The sequence below is a fragment of the Labrus bergylta genome, chromosome 6 (genome assembly GCF_963930695.1).
Source record: "Labrus bergylta chromosome 6, fLabBer1.1, whole genome shotgun sequence".
In the NCBI taxonomy this organism is placed as follows: Eukaryota; Metazoa; Chordata; class Actinopteri; order Labriformes; family Labridae; genus Labrus; species Labrus bergylta.
In genome coordinates this window covers 20,696,393-20,713,120 of record NC_089200.1, presented here as the reverse complement: position 1 = coordinate 20,713,120, position 16,728 = coordinate 20,696,393, and the positions used below count along the sequence as shown (strand labels likewise).

The 16,728-nt window shown below is 40.5% G+C and overlaps 1 protein-coding gene across 1 annotated transcript in view; it reads left to right on the top strand.

Annotated features, from left to right (window-relative positions):
* Nucleotides 1-16,728, top strand: part of atf6 (activating transcription factor 6) — a 34,416-nt gene that overhangs the window by 1,827 nt on the left and 15,861 nt on the right. Inside the window, exons 3-10 of the mRNA XM_020647605.3 lie at nt 407-485; nt 1,239-1,336; nt 2,034-2,157; nt 2,461-2,664; nt 4,442-4,608; nt 13,101-13,286; nt 13,421-13,512; nt 15,291-15,434. Of these exons, the coding sequence (XP_020503261.2) occupies nt 407-485; nt 1,239-1,336; nt 2,034-2,157; nt 2,461-2,664; nt 4,442-4,608; nt 13,101-13,286; nt 13,421-13,512; nt 15,291-15,434 (1,094 nt within the window). The remainder of the gene's footprint in view (nt 1-406; nt 486-1,238; nt 1,337-2,033; nt 2,158-2,460; nt 2,665-4,441; nt 4,609-13,100; nt 13,287-13,420; nt 13,513-15,290; nt 15,435-16,728) is intronic.

Sequence of the window (16,728 nt, the reverse complement as noted above, 5' to 3'; positions counted from 1 at the left end):
GGAAGTTGTCAACTGTACCTGTTTTACTCTCACTGGAAAAGTCCGCAGCAGAAATCTGAAACATGCTAAACATTTGTTTGACGTGTTGCCGAACTGGAGATAGAGGTGCCTCATTAACAAACATGATTGTGGGGTTTGTTATGTACGGACACGTGACACAAGAAAGCCGTCATTCCATCCATTATATAAGTGTCAGGCATACTGCAGACAACAGCAGGAATTGTCAAATTTTATTGATAGCTTCTCGAACACTTGGAGTTTATGGCTTAATAACTTGGCAACAAGAAAAAAAAGGATGATATAATTATGTGCAGAATACTCTTACTGTTGACCAGACACCTGCCTTGTTTTCAAATAGAATTATTATGAGGTCTATCATTTAAAAAATGTGCGTTTGATTCCTTAGGGTAATGAGGGTCCAGACCTGGACTTTGATATCGACATACCGTTGTGGAACGAAGGTGATGCAAGCAGCACCTGCACAGGTACAAGACCATAAACTGCTGTAACTCACAATTATTTTCACATCTGTTCATGTACATACTGTTTTCATAGTTTATTGTTTCCTCATGGCTGACTGGGAATGCTCATTAAAATCTCTCAGCGGTGTCTGGAATTTGCTTCTTTTTCCATCCAATGGTGAAAAACCTGAATCCTCCTCATCTAATACAAGTATAAAAAAAGAGAAGAAAATCCAGTTATATTTGACAGATTTGCTCAAATGATGGCTAAAATGAAAGATTTATTAGTTGATTTATAGACCAGAAAACCGTTGCAGCTTGACATGTCAGCATGATATGAGTAAAATAGGAGCTTTAGAAAGATAATCTAATGTCTGTGATATGGTGTTGAATTTAAAGGGACATTTTCAGGTACATTGTAGTTAGTCTGCTTCAGGCAGCTTTGAGTACAATTGTTTTACCAAGTACCATTTATGACACACTGATGACACAATACAAATATTTTTTTAAGGTAATCTACCCTTCAGTCTTAAATCCGTCTACTTGTCTTGAAAATGTTTCATATTATGACACCATATGACTTGGATTTTGAGTGTGCTCAATGATTGATTTTCAAAGCCTTTAAAGTGTCTTTTTATGGGAAACAGTGGTAAATGAATAAGAGTATTAGTGATCAGTTTATGGGATGTAATCCACTGGGTTAGTAAATATTATCCATCTTTGTGGATAATCTCTCATATACGTATAACACATTTTTCTTTGTCCTTGTGTGTCCAGATGGTGAGCTGAGCCTGGATTCTCTGTCACCTGCTCACACTCTGAGCTCTGTCCCCTCTCCCTCCTCTGTGGAAGCTCTGTCCCCATACTCCTTACACGTAGGTCACTGTTCTTATATCATTGTCCTTCTCAGTTTTTGGCATTTGAGTGCTATTTCCAATGCAAATGTTTTACCTTGGCTGTTGGTTGTGAGGATTTGCATATGTGTCCTTCTTTTCATCCAGATGGTGTCCAAACATTGACAGCTGTTTTTAAAGACACACACATACACACTTGAGACTTTTATCAACAAAAGCCTTAAACACCTTGTCACACTAATAATTTGCCGCCCAGTAGAGCTGTGTCCCGCCCCCTCGTTAAATAAAAGGTGCTGACAACTTTAGCCACATTAGCATAATTTAGCAGGCAGATGTTTCCTGTGTGTCAAAGAGAGGGCCAGGGTTGCATCACCAGCTGCACATGTTTGTCTGCTTATTGAATCACCCTGACTGAATCCAAGGACATTTGTCTACTAGATACTTTGAACATTGTCTAGTGCATGTATAAAAACAAAGTACCTATACTGTAATACATAGAGTAGGAGTGGCTCCATGAAAAACAAACATTTTCTCTGATGTTGAACTGGACAACAAACATATTTTTGAAGACATCTGCTTCCATTTTCTTGTGATTTTAATTGATGCAACTGCAGTAAAACACCATAATCCTAAAACTACTCTCAAGGAATGTATTATTAGCAGCCTTAGAAACTTAGCAATATGAAATTTTAAGAGTCTTCTTTGCCTCTTTATTCAGGATGAGGCCCTCTCTCCACAATCGCAGCTCTCTCCTGTTTCCGTCTGCTCGGAGTCCAGTGGCTCTTCTGCAGTCTCTGCGCCAGCTCGGAAAGCTCCAAAGAGGACCAGTCAGACCACACGAGGTGAGTTTTTCTTTAGCTGGCATCAATATTTGTATACTACTGTACTACTAATATTTGTGCAAATATTGAGGGATTTTATGTACCTCATGAAGGGATTCACAGAATTCTGGCTTTGGTTCAACCATACAAAGAAAGACAGACATGTTCACACATATGAAAAAAAAAATGCAACTACTTTAAGCTACCCTGTATCTGCATAAAATCTTCATTCAGAGTTAGGGATCAACCTTTTCTTATTTTTGCTGTTGTTTTTTTTAATAATTTCTGTTTTCTCATCTAATTCCTTACAACCCCTTACCCCAGTCAAACAAGCTCAGCAAATGAAGAGGCTGATTCAGATGAGCCCGAAGGTTTCCATCCAACCAAGGCCGCTGATTACAGCTGTGCCATTGGCTCATGCAGCTGCTTCCCTGCAGGCCAAGACAATCATCATCCAGCCTCTGCAGACCACCATGCTGCCTGTGGTCAAACCAGCTCAAGTCAACATTCAACCAGCGCCTCCTCCAGGTCAGAGCCCTCACTGCAACACATTTAGACGTATTTCCTCAGATCAAATTGTATTGCATCAGTCCAGTCTGCTAAATATGAGACCATTTTTTTTCCTTCATCTTTTTAAGGGAAAAAATGAGACTTGTAGTATTTGTCATCTCTGATGAATTTGGTTGCGGTTCTTCTTCACCACATTTGTTTTTCATTTTGGTTTTCTGACCAGTAGATGGTGCTTTTACCTCAGTTTTAACTCATCGAGATCTTCAGTCCTCACTGTCCCAATACACTATTACTGTTGGTTTAAGAATAAGGCAAGGCAAGTTTATTTATATAACACAGTTCAGTTAAGCAAGTGCTTCACACGAAACATCAAAAGCATCATGGTAAGGGAAAAAGAAAGACATTAAAGAAGGACTTTTAAAAATCAAAGACAAGATAAAAAGGAAAAACAGATGCTAAAATATAATAAGACTGTATTAAAATACAAGCGTATATATGATGGTGCAATGTTATATACTTAAGTAGATCACAGAAAGTGAATGTTCATTTTTGTTCTTTTGTATTCAAACAATTGTCCAGGTTTTGACAATGTGGGGTTTTTAGGTATGATAGATGTGAATTTTCTAGCCCACTTTTAGACCCAAAAATATTTATTGGCTGCTGTGTGGGTTAATCTGTTTTGGAATCTTCACCATTATTTTGTTGTTTTGTGGTTAAGCCCACCTGGTGCACCAGTCTGGTCTTCTGTGTGTTACATCAGAAGTCCCTAGGCCAGTGTAAATACTGATGCCATTGTGGGGGACCTAACAGGGTTGAATTCCTGACCTCGCTGGTCTGGACTTGAATTTGAGCTTGGCTCTCCTGTTATGGTAAAATCATCCAAGTTTAGGACCACAGATGGAGGTCAAGTCCAACCTGCTCAGTGTCAAACGTCTCCTTAGTTAAAGATCGCCAAAAACGAAACGAAAAAAAATAGTGATGATTTTAATAGAGTCTGACTTTGACAGTCATGTGTTTTCTGATGACCAAAACACTATGACAGTTTTTTCCAAGATATTCAATTTTCTTTTACTTTGATCGTCATGAACTCTTCTTACAGATGTAGAGGTTTGGGTACAATACACAGCTTTGGCACCACACATTCATTAGCTTACACTTCTACAAAATGAGCACTGACAGGTTGTTTAGCATTTGTGTTGAAGGCTGCTGAGTCATTTTGAGGGATGGTTCCTGGCACAGGCTTACTCTGAAGGGTGGGCCACCCTCCTGGAGGCTCCTACATTAACAGGACATTTTCATAAACATGGACAGTTTGTTGAGGTTTTTGCTAGTGTCTTTGTTCTAGGTCATTTTGAATAGTGGCACACATGCCTGTTTATGTGTGCTCATGCACATAAAACTTGCACACCTCTCTTGGTTTGGAATGTGGAAGTTGAAGAGCACAGGTCAAGATGGTAAACATCTTTTCCACCTGTACTTTGAATATAGAGAGTCCTGTTAAAGACAAAGGGTCAATGTAGGTCACAAAGGTAGGGGGCTTCAAGAACCTGGACTGTACCATCTGCAGGACAAGACATTTTCAACAGCGGATTGATGCTGCTAGCATATTAGCTTAGGTTTATATTTGTTGTAGATAGTAGAGCAAAAGTGTCATACACACATAAAGGTCAACAAAACAAACTGACAGACACATATAATCACAGCCTTTGCAGCGTTTGCAGCCTCAGCGTTGATTATTGATAATCACACAGTAAAAATATGATTAACTGAGACCTGTAACGTGTCTCTTCCTCAGGACGTCCCATAGTGCTGTCTCAGCCAAGCCAGGTGCTGCAGATCCAGTCACCACAGGTCACCAGCAATGTGGTCACCATGCCAACACGCAGCCAGGAGAGGCCGGCCCCTGCTCCCGCTCCTCCAGTGGTCTCCATCACACTTCGATCCCCCTCGTCAGACGATGATGTAAGTCTCAACCACAAAATGTGATCTCACAAGTCTCCTCCTGTGTGTCATGTTGTTGAACTGCATGGATGTGTGAACTTAAAGGGGGGTAAATGTGTCAAGCAAAAGACCAAAACATCGAATAGATGATTTAAGAGACAGTAGATAATAGATAAGAACGTCTCCCTCTGCTTCCTCGATCTTTCCACGAAGCTCCACCCACTAAATGCAGCACCAAACATGCACGACAACCTTTGTTCCTAGAAACTCTCTGTTGCACTCAGCTTGTTATGTTGGACTTAAGGACAGAATCGATGACAGCCAATCATAAAACGTATAAACAAATTTTTCTTTAAAAAAGAGCCTGTAACTAAAGAAGCTATTTTGTACAGAGTTGTTGTGATTGGCTAGCTACGTGTAAGCTACCCCTGACAGTGGTTGTTGGATTCAGACAGTGAAACATGTTTCAATAAATACAAAGGGACTCACTGACACAGATAAAACACACTTTAATTTGAAGGAACAATTCATTAAAAAAGTGTGTGTGTGTGTGTGTGTGTGTGTGTGTGTGTGTGTGTGTGTGTGTGTGTGTGTGTGTGTGTGTGTGTGTGTGTGTGTGTGTGTGTGTATATATTAAAGTTAAAATATGAACCTGGTGCTTTATTAGATATTCTCCATTGTTGAAGTGAACAACATTTTGGGATAAATATCAAATGTCTTTTCTTTTTTGCAAACATCGCTTATCTACTTCTGTTGCTTTTTCACACAGAGAATCTTCCCCCTCAAACTTTTTGTGCAATCACTTTATGCGTATCATTATAGTCATTCACAAGGGTGTTGACATTTACACAAATTTCATCAAACACTAACATAACCTTAAAAAATGTGTTTTGAACATTGCTCTAAAATGTTTTCAGACTGCTCACTTAGCCTTGGTTGGTTACACCCTGCATGGTCTCCAGGGGACTCCATCTGTTTTTCTTTGGTTACACATTTAACATGCGGGAGGTTGTTTACTGAGGAAAGGAGTTAGTAAATACAGGTACATACTTCGCATTCAGCGTTCCCAAATCCAATTATTCTTAATGGATACCTACCTACCAGTAATTGCACAGACAAAACGTCAAACACAAGACCACTGACATCGTTGTGAAACATGTTGTCTGTGCACACATGGCTACAATTAATACCACTATGATTTGTCCACTCACTCTCTGTTTTCACTAAAATGCTCACCTGAAGATCCAACTCTAAATTGTTGCCTAAGAGCAGGCTATTTACTACAATAAACAAGGCTTCCTCACAGGCATGGCAAGATTATTGTTATTTTAGCACCATTTGTAGCCAAAAACATTTTAAAGGGCTTTCAATTGAACATAAAAAAATGTGGAAAAAGTGATGCAGAAAAGTAGAATTTTGTAAAAGTACTTTTTAAAGTCAATAGAAGTATTTAGATTCATGGGAAACCAGTGCAAAGCTGTGAGAGAAGAGGCGGTTTGGTTCATTTTATTAGTTTTAATGAAGACTAGGCAGGAACACTTTGAATAAGCTGCAGCTGTTGGATGGATATTTAACAAAGACTTGTAAAGACACAATTGTAATATTCAAGTCCACTGAAAACAAAAAAGCATGGACAAATTTCCCAAAGTCTTGCTGGAGTAGAGGATACGGCTGTGCTCAAAAATGGTTATGGCAGTATATCATCATGTGCTCCTTGCAGACATCATGTATTGATGCAGATGTTATAGAGTTGATTTGGCTGCAGAGCTGTGATGACAGTTTTGAAAGACAATTGACCTGATACAGTTCACAATAACACCATAGCCATAGCTCTGGGATTAAAATAAATATAATAAAACAGTTGTAATTTTTTAATAAAGCAAAGATTTGATCAACACCATCATCAGTTTTTGAAATGTACACTTAAACATAATGTGACATAGGCGAATATCTAAAAGCAAAAACTCTAATGGTATGTACATAATAAGTGTCGTCACATGAATACATTTTTTAAATCGTGATTTATCGCAATTTTAAGGGCATGTGTGAAATTCCATCATTTCATATTTATTTTAAATTGTTTAACGGTCTTAAGATGGGAGTACTTAACTTGCTGTTTGAATTGAACCCTGCTTTTATTTTTAAATAAAGTCAGGACGATCTGTTAGATTGAAGGTTCCGACATAAACTTAACCACAGAAATAAAGAATTGGTCATTGATGAAAAACTAAAAAGAAACAGCTAAAAGGAACAGTAGAAAAGTAGAATGTTTGATGTTATTAGGTATTAAGGATATTACTTTTGACTCATCAACTGAGCTGTCTGACAACTTTCTTTAAAAGTGGAATGAGACATTTAAAGATGCAGGAGTGTCGTTCTTTTCCGTCACTGTGACTACAGGGAGACACTGAGGAGGTTATCCACGGTGCATCTAAAGAGAAAAAATAGCATGTGATGAAAAAAATGTTTTAATGCATTCATTACAGACTGTACCGTAATGAATCACACAAAACTAGTTTATGTCATTTATTTTTCAATGAAAAATATCAAAATAATATCTTACAAAGACTGTTATCCCACTATATTTTTAAGGCAGTAATCTGATTTTTGTAGGACTGGGTAACATCTTCCTCTGCGTTTTGTTTGTGAGGTCTTGTCTGTGTGCACTTGCACGCAGCTTCAGCTTGGGTGTGCACACATTTATCACTCTTCTTAGGTCACTTTGACTTTGTGGTTGCCATGTATATACTTAGTCTGGATCTTATCCAACATGACTCTCTCATTCTAACATATTTGTAGTATTTATTTTAATTTCACAAACCATTAAAGGGGCTATATGTAACTTTTAAAAATACTGTGTTTGTAGCGACACTGCATGGCCGTTAGACGAACTGCACCAGTAACCTGTTGCTCGCTCTCCCTCGCGTGCTCGACATACGTGCTCGTACGCACACAAACGAGCATCATCATCGGCCGCGAAACACTGGATATTTACCAGCATAATGTTTACAGAGGAGGTAAGTGGACATACACATGAGAAAATCTGTGAAGGAGTCTGTGTGTCTGTATTCATTCTCCATCCTACAAACGACAGTCTCTGCAGGCACTGGCTGAGAGCAGGAGTATGTGATGAGTTTGTCCGCCTTTGAGAGCTCGTAGGGCGGATAGAAGTGTGTGGAAGGCGGCCTCTGGCTGTAGCGGGAGTGTGTGATGAGTTTGCATTTTTGATCTCTGTAAGCGGAGCGGAGTGAGGAGGACGTTGAGAACATGCATAAAATGTCACTTCCTGGAGCTTTCGTTGAAAATACGACCCGGGGAAACATTTTATACAGGCAACACAGATAGACAGTGAACAAATACTTTTTCACATCAGTTAACCGTTCGCTTATTAATGGGCGATAAAAAACAATTTATACATGTAAAAAGTTACATATAGCCCCTTTAACTTTAATTTATGCATAAAAATGTGAAATAACCTGTTGGGAGAAAAAGTTTACAACTTTTTATTTTTATCTAGACACTGAAGGAAAGTTGTTACAGCGAGTTAACTACGTCAGTCTGTACAGATACAAGAAGCTTCTTGTCTTAAGAGGAGAAATTGTGTTTTCTGTGAATTGATCATTTGTAACTCTTGTTCTCGTAAAAGCGACACATCTTCTTGGTCTTTGTTTGAAGGATTTATATTATGTAACCGTGGTTCAGACAGTGTAAGCAATGAACTTGGCTCCACATGAGGATGAAACAGGGTGGATCATTCTGTGTGTTGCCTTCAGAGGTGATGTCAGGACAGCTGCAGTAAACAGAAGACACATGCACAAACACACACATTGAAGTACAGATATCCCTGCAGATGATTAATGCTCTGCTCCTTTTCAGCTCAACACCTTAATTTCTTTAAGATCTGTGTAAAGAAAGCAGCACAGGACGGTGTAGAAGAGTTTTCAGGGATTATCATAGGATACTTTAAATTGCATGAGGTACTTTCCTGCAGATTTCAAGTTAATAAAAACTCACTTAAAGTTTGTGAGTTGTGTAAGCTTGTGGTCTCTCAATAAATGTTCCCCATCTTTGAGCTCTTCTTGTTTTGTGTGGGAGATGCTGGTGTTCTCCTGAAGACCTGGGGGCCAGTTTGTCGGCCTGTGTTTCTGATTCTCGTCTCTCTGTTGCTTAAACAAACTGCAAATCTTTCCATTGCAAAGTCATGGAGATGCCGTGCCTTTCAGCCACTTCTCTGTTGTTTCAGGCTTCGTTTCCCAGCACAACAGTTCCTGAAGGCTTGCTGTTGTTTGACCTTTAGCGAGTCGAGAAGGATGTTCTCAATCTGTCTTCTCGTCTGTTTTGTCTTGGTTTTGGAACACGACTTCCACATTTATAGTGTTTCCCATGCGCAGTGTAGCTCACACTGACGTGGCAGGGAGGTTGCAGAAGTGCATCGTGTTTATAAGAGCTGCTTTTCTTTTTTTTTAATTGGGAGAACCATGTGTGTCACATTTGTGGGATGTCCCCTTAATCATCTGCAGGGATATCTGTAGGGACAACACAAGCATGGATCCAATTTACAGGCATTATCATCTTCTGGGAATAAGATGAAGAAGCATTAATAAACCTCAGATCAGTTGTTCTGTTTCACAAATCTACTCTTTATTTATTTTGAAATGATCAGTTTCCCTTTGCCTTTTTTATTGATAAACCTTATCTGTAACTTCACAATTGGTTGCTATTTTATCATTGATTATTGTTAATATGTGGCTGTAAAAATAGTCTGCCCCAAAAATAGCCTGAGAGAAGCTTGTCCAGTTATCATGGGGATAATTAAGTCTAGAGAAGAGCTTTCTAGCCAGACTTCAACAAAGATGTCCGAGAAATCAACAGCCCTGAGGCCAGAACAAACACACATTTGTAAAGCTAACCAGGTCAACCAGTTTAGAGAAGTCGATTGTAAATAAAAAGACTACTCTGAACTGGAGGGGGCTTAATCGTGTAGGGGAAAATAGGAAAGGGCTTTTTTTTTTTTTTTTAACCTTCATTTCTCACGAGAAAAAGTGGAAGATTTGAAAAATAGTAGTTGAAAATTACAAAATTTCAATGTTGTCAAATCTGGGTGAATTAAGTTGAAACTAATGACAGTCAGTGTTGCCACAAGTGTCGATTATAAAATGCATAATGGTAGGTGTCAGAAAATAATGTAGCACTTACACAATTAGTAAGAGTCAAAAAGTTAGCAACTCTCACTTCAATAGCAACATCTGTATAAAGTTAGCTTTCCTTCGACTATTAGCTTACATTAGCCGCTACAAGCTACTGGTCATACCACGCCAAGTGCAGCTATGGTAATAAAACAGCTTATTGTAGTAAAATGAGGAGCATTGTGTGTTTTAATGTGTTCAAATTCAGCTTGACATCTATTAAACATATTTTATAAATCTCTAAAGAGTTACATAGTTTGGCTTTAAACATACTTTAGAGTTTCTTCCATGGCCCACCAAGAAGTTCTTGTGCCGTGTCACACTGTGAGAGTGTGTGTGCTCAGCGGCTGCAGCTGTGTTACTTTATAACCTCGCTGTGTTTTGGCCGCAACACAGTGCTGGACTTGGTAGATTGTGTAAAATGCCTGTTAAAGATGGCAGGCTAGTGCCAGGTGTTACTACTACATGTTGTATCTACAGTGTGTCTGTGTCTGTGTCTGTGTGTGTCTGTGTGTGTGTGTAAGCCTGGGCGGTAAACGGCTGCTGACGATTACATGCTTCAGGCAGGTGCTGTGCGAGATGAAGCTTTTGCAACAGCTGTAAACAGCCATCAGGGATTGGGTCACTGTAATGTAATGAGCTCCTATAACAGTCAGGGATTTAGCTCTGTGTGTGTGTGTCTGTGTGTGTGTGTGTGTGTATGTGTGTGTGTGTGTGTGTGTGTGTGTGTGTGTGTGTGTGTGTGTGTGTGTGTGTGTGTGTGTGTGTGTGTGTGTGTGTGTGTGTGTGTGTGTGTGTGTGTGTGTGTGTGTGTGTGTGTGTGTGTGTGTGTGTGTGTGTTCTGGACTGAAAAACATTTTGGTCTGGAATTGCAGGTCTGAACATCGGACCCTAAGTGTTTAACCAGTTCATCATATGACGTGTCGATAATCTGCTGAATGTTTCAACTTCAGCAACTGAACACTGATGTATCTCTCTCCGCATCACATTTTTGAAGTGCAAACTCTGCTTTCATGTCATATAGTACAGCAGGAAAACTTCAGCATTTCATTACAAACAAAAAAAAAGTGTAATTTTCTGGAACCAATGCGTAAAAAATACAACTTCCTCCAGCAACACACCAGTGGACTGGAACAACATGCTCACTTGCATTTGTTTATCACTTTCAACCACATCGCTTGCTGCAGCCTCGGTCTAGCACTCAGTCGATGTTTAAAAAGAGAGATTTAGGGAAATTGAGTGCCCTAAGCGTGAATTGCCACACAAATCAACCCTTAGAATTCAACATCACAGCTTCACAGTTATTTCACCTGTGGAACGCACGCCACAGTCAAAGTGTTTATGACCGACAGGACACGTTTTCACCCGAGCTTGTAAAACTCCCCTCCCATTTGGGAAGGTTAATGGTTCATCACACACTTCCTCCTGGAGTAACCCTTTGGATGCTGAAAAAAATGGACTCCCAAAAGCAGTGTGACAGTGAGGCATGCTGGAATCTGTTGGTTTTCTTGCTTAAGCAGCTGGAGTTATGCATCAAGCTCAGTTTTCTTTTCAGTGGCTTTTCTCACCATCACCCATCCAAAATGATGTTTGTTGGGAAATGCCACGCTGCCATTTTCTTTTTTTTGCCCCCTCGCTCTTCATTTTTCCTCCTCCATCCTGATGGCAATGCAGCGTTCTCTCTGCTCTCCACTCCCTGGTAACTGCTTACATGCAGTGTTCCCAGGCTCAGACTAGTGGCACAGCTCCCAGATCTGTGGCTGGGAGACAGAGGTTTCTCAGGAGACAGAACACAAATACAGGGATCCAAATAACTTAATCACCAGCGGGGCGATTAGGTCTAGGATCTTAGGGGCCTTGGGGTGGGGGTAAGAGTATAAGAGGGGTAGCTGGGGACTGGTTGGTTAACAAATGTGTTTGGATAATCACCTCAGCTATGGGTTATGTTGATTTGCAATAAGTCATGCACTGTCTGTGTTTGTGTGCAAAGCTTTGATTTTGGTTGTCACCTTTTGACTTTGAGTAACAGGGTTTCCTGTGTCCCATAAACAAGCTGTAACATTCCTCTTCCTTGTTTATTTATTTGGTTAAGTGTTTATTTGTACTTGTGTATTTTCACATGTATTATTGTTTGGTTGCCTCCTTAGGGTTTAGAACAATCTTTCTTTTGGAATAAAGCCTTGTGTAAACAGCAACAACTGAAATGGGAAAATGCTGAATATTTATTTTCAAAGTTACTTGAGTGTATGAGACAGTAATTGCAGCAATTTAGACAGACTATTGCTGAGCATGTTTCTTCTACCTCCAGATCTCTTACATATACGTTTAGTGCCTCTGTGTTTACGTGCCTCAGATGTACACCTCAAAGAGTGACACACTCTGTAAACATACCCCCGCTCACACATAGAACAGAGGCATTGCAGGTGACTTCTTGACCTCTCAGAGGATGTCGGTGTAAATATTTTCGGAGCATACGCTTAATCCCGTGCACTTTACGGCTCCTCTGGGCGATTGCTGATTCGTTGCAGAGGTGTCATTAACCTTGTGACACATCTTGAACATGTCCATTTATTATTCCATCACTGTAGTAAACTGCAGGGGTTGTTTTCCAACAAAGAATAACAAAGTCGACCCCGGCTTTTATGTCGGCGCCCCCCCTTCCAATCTTCTATTTACTTTCTCACTATGTTGTCTGTCTTTTTAGTGTTCTTCTCTCTTTCATGCCAAAAATCCCCTTCTCCCTACCTTCTTCTGCCTTCTCCTACGTCTCGTAAGGAGTTTCCGTGTCGTCATCTTGTACGATGTGCCGCATTCATTCTGAGTGTGAGAGAGTGGGCATTAGAGCAAACTGATCGAGCAGATGTGAGAGGTTTAGGATGGAAACAGCAGTTAATATGGATAAGCACATATTACATGCTCATCTTAAATTGACTTAACTGTCTGTTTTTACGTGCCTGTGTATGCCAGTGTTTCCTACATATTTCATTGAGACTTGTTTAGGTGGTTTTAAATTCTTGTGTCAATGAGACCAATATCAACCCAGTGTGCCAGAGAGCACAGATAAGTACAATGTGACATTAGTAAGAGGAACTTATGATATATCCTAATTGGTCACGGCAAAGCAATTCTCATAGTGAAAGACCGAGCAACGTTAGAAAAAGAACCCAACAGGTGGCTCAAAGAGGTTTAGAGATATTTCATATCCTTCTTGCTAATAACGTAACTTGTTTCCTGTTACGATATGTGTTGACTGGCTGCGTTCACATGTGTTTTAATGAGTAATAAACTCTGTCTAATTTTATTTCATTTCTGTCTTTGTTGTCCCAGTCGAAGTTTTCACAGAGGCAGCAGCGCATGATAAAGAACCGTGAGTCGGCGTCCCTGTCCCGGAAGAAGAAGAAGGAGTATCTGCTGTCTCTGGAAGCTCGCCTTAACATGGCGTTGTCGGAGAATGAAGCACTCAAGTGTGAGAATGGCAACCTCAAGAGGCAGCTGGAGGGCCTGCTGAGTGAAGTGAGAGGCTGCAGCTCTGTTAAAACTTCCACACACTAAACTTATTGGCATGCCTGTGTGCACAGCAACACATTCAGAGAAGTTTCCATAACCCAAATCTGATGTATTTCTTCTTACATAATCTGTGTTTGCAGAACACAGTACTTAATGCAACGGCCCCCAAGAAGAGAGCGGTGTGTCTCATGGTGGTGTTGGTGTTTGTCATGCTGAACGTTGGGCCAATGAGGTGAGCATGTGATACATTTATCTGACTATGGATCTTCCTCTGTATGTCTTTAGATTCAAATTCAGTTTAAAACCAAAGATTGCATTGCAGACAATGGCAGATAAAGCTTGGTGCTATCCAAAAAGAGAGACAGGAAGACATTGTTATCCCCCGACCCCCAATTGAGGTGCAACACCACATGTGAAAACAGAAGCTTATGTTGTAGCCGCTTGCTGTGGATGTCACTTAGACTTCTCTCTCGGCTGGTCTAAGTAAAAGATTTGATTGGTTGAGTAGCGTCCTATGTGAAGATTTTGGACAAATGCATCAGTCAGTTACCATCCTGGCCCCAATACCTAAAGCCTAAAGGCAGATACTTTAGCTGATGGTACAGGACGATTACTTGCAAATGATTGAGGTTGCACAAGAGTTTGATTACCAGAGGGAATCATTTGGGAAGCCCCATGACTCATTCAGGGAATGAAGTCTCTTGTGACATTACTGAAAAAAAACTTTTATTGAAAACAGTGCAGAACGTTTCCTACCGAAGCAGTATGTTCACACAAAGCAGCTTCTCGCACATTATTTAGTTGACAATTAAGTGTTGGCCAAAAAAAGATAGATGACAAATCATAAAATAAGAAATCATTTTACTAATTCTTTTTTACATTAAATCAAACTTCTAGATGTTATTCTTTAAACCTTAAAGCCAAATCAACCACGCCTATTTGTAGCATAATTAGAATGAGTCACAAATGTGTTTGCGTCTCCATTTTTGTCATTATTGAAGCTGATTAGGTTGCTCAAGTAACTGACACTCATTAGTTCATCCATGCCAACTGGCTCTTCTGTGTATTTTCCATTCGTCTGTTATTGTCTCCAGAGTTTATAAGACGTTGTGAGTAATGAGTGAAACACCCTGCTGGATAGTGAGGGAAGTAAACATTTGCTACTTTGAAAAAAAACCCATCAAATTATTTCAGGCTACAAAAGACGAAATAAAGCATGTGTTTATGAGAGTTTTTCTTGTAATGTAACAGTACTGACAAATGAAGACGAGTTACGCAAATCTACATCAGGGGGAGAAAGATCTGATTCCACCCAGTGACCAGATGGTCAGATTGTGTAACTCCACAAACTCAGATTCACAGTCCATCTCCAAATGTTAACCATGACTTCTCTTGTCTCATTTTTTAAAAATGCTTGTTTTGTCCCAGGACGAACGCTCTCAACAAAGATGTGAACTTCTACTTCTCTGACCTGTATTTAAAAAAATAAAATAAAAAAAACTGAGCGCTCTGAGCTGGGATTTGCTTTTTCTATTGTTCTCAAGTTCTTAAAAGTGAAAAAGTTTTAAGAGAATCATGTGATTTGAAGGCTATTCATAGTAGTCCGTATGTGTCTGTACCTTTGCTTGCATCTGTGTGTTTTGTGTTGGGGCTCTCCTTTGGAATTTAAAATATGCCAGCATTGAGGTCAGATCCCTTTGAAATGAAAATGCCACCCAGTGTAGTTATACCATTCAAAGAGACTGTGTGTATTATTGCTTGTGTCTGTGTGTGTGTGTGTCTGTGTGTGTGTGTCTGTGTGTGCTCCACAATGCTCTGGGTTATACAGTCTGGATCAGAGTTCAGATTCTGCTTGTTGCTAGAAACAGGGACCCCTTCCTGTGCACAGGATGTGGACCATTTGGAATTTTGTGGTCATTTCAGTCCAGTACCCAGTCTTTTTTTAAAATATGATTCCTCCATTAAAATGTCCAGATTTGACCTCGCCTCACCTGTCTTCTGTCTCATCAGTCTATTTCAGGGTGGCTCCAAAACAGATGTTTTTACTGCACAACACAACGGCAGACACTTGCTGGATTTCTCCTCAGATGACCAAACTGAGTTTGCGACGGGCCCCGATTCCCTCCGCAGTGGCCCCTCCGAGATCGCCGACAGGTAATGATCTCAACCACCTCTCCCCCCTCCGACACATTTCACAACACAACGCCATGTCAGCAGACCAGGATGCACCTGTGCAGGGGCTCGGTCTGAACTGGTACAGCTCATTATGGCAAGTGTAAACATGCCTGCCAGCCGGTCACCGACTCAGCCCAAAAGACTGCCTCTCAAATGCCTCAAGGCTCCTGGGCTGGTCGGCCCGCTGTTGTGCTCTTAGTGACATGGTGGGAAATTGCGGTCAAGCCTCGTTTGACATCCAGTTTTACATTGCTGGTAACAGTTTGTTTTTCTAAAGGCTTATATATTTTGCTTTCTTTTTGAAATGCAATAGAGGCCCAGCCGTTTCATTTGTAAATTGCATAAATAACATTCTTGTTTGGTACATTACCTGCACACTCATGTCCTGAAAATGATGTTTTGCGAGGTGGTCAGAGGGTCTAATGTGTGCATGGCACGGCCAGCCTGTGTTTTGTCAGATCTCTGTGTAGGGTATGTTACATGTTAATCCAAACCATTCAGTTGGGGTATCATGTTACCAGCAGCATTAAACCAGCGCAGGCAGGAAGGAACACATTAGACTTTACAAAAGGGGTGACAGCACCAAAGAGGCAGGGAGGAGGATGATGGGGAGGGGGGGTGTGTGTGGGGAGGTTGGGGGGGGGCATGCAACCTAATCTTGGGGTCCCACTGAACATGAAGGTGTGCGTGCAGGCAGGTTAATGCGGGCCCCTCAGCTAGAGTTATAATCATGGTCTCTGGTCTGACATGTTGTCTTGCTGAACTATTTCTTGAGCGTTTAGAGACGGGAACGTGAGGCGGAGTCAACATATTTGCTCTGATGAGGGGGGGCCCCGGGGCGAGTATTACGTCATTGGCATACGTTTAGGTAACAAGGCCTCTGCAGGTGGGCACTGACTGTGTGGACAGTCTAAATCATCGCCTCGATCAATATAATCATTCATTTGCTGGAGGTATAACAGTTGTGTTTAAAGTCAAAGTAATGTCTGAGGCGGAAAGCCAAGCCTTGTGGTGCTGTTCACTACTGATCTGTAATGTACAGCAGTGGATGAAGAACCTGAAAGCCACTCTTATGTAGAAGTACAGATATAATACAAGAAAAAGGTAGAAATTAAAGTCAGATAAATTTGACATTACTCGTATTAAAGTCTCTTAGTATCTGTTGTTTACTGTACGTACATGTCAGGAGTATTTTATGAACATATGGTGGATTTCATATCATATGAGACATATCATGAATGAAATATTCCGCCATCCAACACCAAAAAGGCCA